Source organism: Neltuma alba, unplaced genomic scaffold, assembly GCF_004799145.2.
Source record: "Neltuma alba isolate B1F8T4 unplaced genomic scaffold, ASM479914v2 tig00013766_pilon, whole genome shotgun sequence".
NCBI lineage: Eukaryota > Viridiplantae > Streptophyta > Magnoliopsida > Fabales > Fabaceae > Neltuma > Neltuma alba.
The window spans coordinates 1-4,651 of NW_021637896.1; the positions used below are offsets into that span (position 1 = coordinate 1).

Sequence of the window (4,651 nt, forward strand, 5' to 3'; positions counted from 1 at the left end):
GCGGAAATTTCATATCAGGGCACAACTTCGCCTGCCACCTTACCGTTTCGCCGACTGCGACCACCCTCCGTTGAGGTCGATGCATCTCCACCCTCAGCCACTCCTTCCAAACCCTTACCCTTTCGGGTTGGTCATGGATTCGATCTCCATCGGCTAGAGCCTGGTTACCCCTTAATTATCGGGGGAATTAACGTGCCTCACGAAAGAGGGTGCGAGGCTCATTCTGATGGTAATTACATTACGATTCGCTGACTTTTTATCTTCAAGTCTCGTTTCTGTGGCTTATTCCATCTGGTTGTTGAGAAAGCTTGGAATGGATTTGTCAAATAAAAATTTATTAGAAAATCTGGGTTGAATTCTCCTTAATTTGTTTCCTAAAAATAAATTAAATTAACGAAATGGTTCTGTTACGTATGATTGGTTTCGTTGCTTGTTCGCTGTAGGAGATGTGCTGTCACTGTGTGGTCGATGCGATCTTGGGGGCTCTTGGTCTGCCTGATATAGGGCAGATATTTCCGGACTCAGATCCGAAGTGGAAGGGTTGTGACTCCTCTGTCTTCATCAAAGAATCTGTGAGTATATGCTATTTCCATGACTGTCTCACACTACGTATGATCCTCCAGTGATTCCCCCCCCCCCCTCCTCGTGTCATGCAAGTGTTCGTAGTCTTTTTGGAACAAAAGATTAACAAAAATTATTCGCGACTCTAGTTGGAAGAGTATTTCAATGGTGACTTTGGAGGCAATACGTGGACTTTGTAAATCCCAACAAGTTGGTTGTGTAGAATTAAAGCTTGATAGTTTCTAAAGGTGTAATCTTCTTATTTCTGGTCCCCATTTATACCTTTAGTACTACTGTTCAGTTTGTCTTGATGTCAGTCTGGCTTTCCCTGCTCCCTGCCGTGGCTAGTTAGATAACATCTTTGCAGAAAGGAAGATAGATAGATTAACGAATAAAAGTCAGATCCTTCCAAGTGTGAATCTGAAAAAAAGGGGGATTTTGTTAATTTATATAGGGTTTAACTTTATGAGGTGCGTTAGTGCCTCGTCAGGATGCTGATCAGAATCATGTATTTGTCGATACAGGGCTTCTTGGGTAAATACACAGGATCGTTTTGTGTCCGGATGATCATTTCTCGGTCACCGTTTGCTCACATTTGTTTTGGTGAAAAACTGTAACTTCAAGCATGTTTAATATGCTGAAGTTGAGTTTGTATGTGCATTATGATTGGTGTAGAATGAAGCCTGTGTTTTCGCTGTATGCCTTTACCTTCAACGAAAGTTGGTGACAGAGAAAGCGTTTTACCGTGGATATTTGTTTAGCCTTGTCTAATCTTGGTGTCGTCTGGTCCTCTACAGGTGAGACTTATGCATGAAGCAGGTTACGAGATTGGAAATTTGGACGCAACATTGATACTTCAAAGACCAAAACTAAGCCCACACAAAGAGGCCATCAAGGCCAACTTATCTGCGCTGCTTGGAGCTGATCCTTCTGTGGTAAATATCAAAGCGAAGACTCATGAAAAAGTTGACAGCCTTGGCGAGAATAGAAGCATAGCAGCTCACACAGTGGTCCTTCTGATGAAGAAGTAAAAGAAGCTGGAAATAGTATTGGAAGGAAAATAAGAGTTCATACTTAATAAACATTGTTATGAAATCTATGAATCGTTGCTTGATTAGGATTTTTGGTTTTACTGCTTATACAGATCAAATCGCCAGGCCTGCATAATATTTGGTTTGAATGACTGGTTCTGTCCTTCTCATGACATGCGTGAAGAATGAATGATTTTTTTTTTCGGTACAAGAGAATGAATATTATCAATGAGTTAATTTTCAAAACCTGCCAAGAACTGGTCGCTGTCTTTCATTTTTCTTGTGAAATGATCACGCACTTCCAATAATATAACCTAGAGCACCTGGAATGATATTATGTATATACTGGGAATTATAGACGGTCAGAAGAATGAAATCAACCAAAACTAAACAGGGAAATAAGCAAACACTATGGATATCAGTTTTCTCAGCTCATTATCATATTGAGGAAGTATTACACAGGGATATCTATATCTAAGCTCAAAAAATAACCTTTTGACATTGTGATCCAAGTTCAGCATTAAATTGATGGAACACAGAAAGAGTCTCGGTAAGCACACATCATACTTTTGCCAGAGTGGTGCTGACACACCATCTAAGAAGCATTCAAGTACAATTAAAAAAAGGGTATCCAATGCCATCTTTTAGTAATCTTATGGTTAAAACTTCAAAAAGCGTATTAGGTAGGTGGGGTTAAAAGTCGGAGGAGTGATAACTGATAATTGGTAGGATTTTTGCATTCTTCTATTATCAGCTGTTCTGTTTTCAACTTGAACAAAGCACACAGTAATGCCGACTACTTCAGCCATGGCTGCAGGATTATGTCTCTGAGTTCTGACACATGCCACATGACATAGCAGTACATGGCCATACTCAGAAGCTCCATTGCTGAGATCATAATTGAATCAACAAATCTGAGATGGTCAACAGTAAGAAGAGGCGGGTTTTTCTATAATCCATGTTCAGGTTTCACCATTTTAACCTGGAAGTCAAACTTGTATGCTCGCAGGCTAACCAAAGATGAACCTGTCAAGTGTTGGGTTCAAGACTACAGAGGCTGCCGGGACCAGATATTCTGCACATATTGCATTTGTTATGCAAATGGTAGAGCCGGCTCATGGTCTCATCTTCCAACAATCTTTACTATCATTAATGCTAACATTCCTTTTTTTTTTTTTGGGGGTCAAACTATCATTAATTCGTAGTAGTTGAAACTTGAAACTCGTTTTAAAAAAATATCACGTACCCAATAGGGAAGCGTATACTCGTTCGCAATGTCTAACTCGACGACTTCCTTAGTTGTCCCCCCTTCAGTCAACATCAATTCATTGTATGTTGACTTTTCGCCCCCCACGATATAACGCAATGTGCGAAAGTGTCATGAAGCTTCACTTCTGCTCTCGCAAGGATCATTCTTCATGCATGACATCGTTGAACTAGACATCTGTCTTTTTATGAACAAGTGAAAATGAAAAGACATCACAAACATTTTTCACCGCTTTTTTTTTTTCCTCTCGTCAAAACATGTGCAGGAATGAAAACTGAAAAGTTAAAAGGGGGAAAAATTCTAGCCTCCGCGTATATTTTTGTTTTTATGCTAATTTTCATTCTCGCGGGCTAAGTAGAAAGTGATAGTGTTTGACTGTCTATACTTACGCTGCACGTTGGGGTTGGAATTTCAAAGGGAAGAACTTGGACCAAAAAGATGTTTTCAACCTTCAACATAAACTTGTCTAAACTCTATTTCAGTGTGGAATATTGCCAGACAAAGGTGGTCCAATTTGGGGTTTGGACTTTGGGCATGGAACGGTTGAGTAATTAAAACCAAGGCTTCCCCGAAATGTTATTTTCTCACTGACCCCTTTTAAACTTGACAATTATTCCCCCACTTGTTAATCATGCACTTTTTTTTACCCGTTATACGTAATCAACTGAACTCATCATTTTCATCTCTATAAAGTACTATTCTTTGATCATATATATTCATTGCTGTGAATTAGATTGGATAAATGGTTCAGAAGTGTTTTACGGATTACGAAGTAATATTGGAGGAGACCTCGTTTTGCGGAAAAGGATTCTGAACTAGGTTTTGGTTTTGCCAACACCTAAATGAAGCAGTCTTGAAAGGTTTGGACCCGGCACTGCACAAATCGAAAGCAGTCAAATTCTGCAATCTATATGGATAGTATATTAATGAAACAAAATCTGAAATCAGGCCAGAAGGCATGTCGGTTGCATTGAACAATTCTAGATTCATGGAAGTGGAAAAGGGTATCATATTTTTGAATAAGCCATCAGATTATATATATGCACATTTATCAAGGATAATCACATGCTTAAATGCTTAATTATGTTATCAAGCTCATATTTCTTTGCGGCCATCTATTTGAAGTTCTGAACTTTAACTAACCAAGGCACATGATGAAAGTTGAAAGTAAGAATTGGCTGTTACAAATTCAACTCTATCGGCTCTTTATCCCTTATCTCTCATTTCAGAATTCTTAGATAAAAACAAAAAAAAATTATTTTCTTGGTGATTCATTGCCGTGTGACAACCTGCGAGCAGCTGAGCAACACATCAGTATTGCCCCCACGAGCTCACCTACTTATTAAGAAAGCAAAAGTACAAGAACATTGAAATAATTTGCCCAAAAATTGTCTATTTGTCCCTGAAATGCATGACAATAGTATTTTGAAATTAGTTTAACTCAACTAATGTTTCATCAAGCAAAACATCGAAGCTAGACTTGCCCAAATAATTAATACAAAAAAACACAACTATGCGATCTTCATTGTTATCGTAAAGGTTAGCAATCAAATCAGAGAGGTCTACAGAATCAGCTCAAAGTGGGATACAGCAGAGTGATGACGATAAGGGATGATACAGAGCAGGATTTTTAATGGAACACAGGGATAAATGAGGCCACAAATAACGTGTTGCCTCCACAAAGGACAAGTGTCATTGATTCATTGGTCGGAACTTGACAACACAACAGCCTTCTGTGGAATTACAAGCCAGTGCTAACGTGTTTGACACCCGTCTTTCCCACGAACCTTCA

At 39.0% G+C, this 4,651-nt stretch overlaps 1 protein-coding gene across 1 annotated transcript; it reads left to right on the plus strand.

Annotated features, from left to right (window-relative positions):
• Positions 1 to 39: 39 nt before the first annotated feature.
• LOC114739097 (2-C-methyl-D-erythritol 2,4-cyclodiphosphate synthase, chloroplastic-like) lies at positions 40 to 1,762 on the plus strand (the record flags this gene model as incomplete). Its single annotated transcript, XM_028927149.1, is given in 4 exon segments — positions 40 to 229; positions 444 to 453; positions 455 to 572; positions 1,359 to 1,762. Coding segments are annotated over 4 exon segments (552 nt in total), but the record flags the coding sequence as incomplete, so codon positions are not given.
• Positions 1,763 to 4,651: the final 2,889 nt, after the last annotated feature.